Consider the following 946-nt stretch of genomic DNA (forward strand, 5'->3'; position numbering starts at 1 on the left):
TCCAGAAACGCCAGCACCGTGGCCCTCCTCCACAGAAGAAAAGGCACACTCAAGCCAACACCGCCGCCACCGTCCNCACTCAGCAGCCAGCACCTCTCCTGCCCGCCACCCCCAACACCACCGCTCCCGAACAGCAGCCGGCAACACTCCTGTCCCCCGCCACCCCCAATGCCACCGCCAACCCGCAACGGAAGCGCACCAAGTCCACCAATAAGATCGATGCCGTTGGTGTCCCCCCGGGGTTTGAGCGGCCTCATATTCCCAACGAGGACATTGTTTGGCTGACTGACGCTTGTGGTGGTGATTTCAAGAGCTGGGCCTATGCACTTCAGGGCTCGACGACGGTCATCTGCTTTTTTTGCGACACGCATAAGGAGAGTAACGCCACCATTTTCCGCACGAACTGGGATCGCTCAGCTTACACCCGGCACGAGGCCTCCCACTCCCACAAAGCGGCTGTAGACCAGTACACACAGGATCAGCAGCAACAGCAAACTGACAAGCACCTGGCCATGACCGAGGTTGCCGACAATCCCTTGTTGGCTCTGTTTTGTGGCGCATACATGGTCCTGTACCAAGCCATGCCTTTCACTCACTTCCCGACGATCTGTGAATACATGGACTAGCTTAAAGTACCAAACATCACCGGCTTAAGCTCAACGAGGGTCTTTTTGTGAAGCTGAGTATGTCGGGGTCCTTGAAGAAGGAGGATGCAATGTTGAAGGGGGCAATGGCCAAGTACAAGTCCTCCACTAGGATGCACCTAACACGCACATCACCGATAAGGTCGAGAATATCCTTCACGACCCGCGCTTCAACAGCATGCGGTCGGCTTTGTGAGGATGGATAGCACGGGGGGCGACACTAACTTCATGGCGCAAGAACTTGCTTGGCCCCCCCCCCCTGTAAAACGATCGGCCTGCAATGTGTACAGAACGTGAGCCCG

The 946-nt window shown here is 56.7% G+C and overlaps 1 protein-coding gene across 1 annotated transcript in view; it reads left to right on the plus strand.

The window, feature by feature from the left end:
• Positions 1–626, plus strand: part of VOLCADRAFT_101340 (uncharacterized protein) — a gene marked incomplete at both ends in the record, with an annotated part of 1267 nt that extends 641 nt beyond the window's left edge. Inside the window, one exon of the mRNA XM_002959779.1 lies at positions 135–626. Within this exon, the coding sequence (XP_002959825.1) occupies positions 135–626 (492 nt within the window). The remainder of the gene's footprint in view (positions 1–134) is intronic.
• Positions 627–946: the final 320 nt, after the last annotated feature.

The sequence above is a fragment of the Volvox carteri genome, assembly GCF_000143455.1.
Source record: "Volvox carteri f. nagariensis unplaced genomic scaffold VOLCAscaffold_761, whole genome shotgun sequence".
NCBI classification, from domain to species: domain Eukaryota; kingdom Viridiplantae; phylum Chlorophyta; class Chlorophyceae; order Chlamydomonadales; family Volvocaceae; genus Volvox; species Volvox carteri.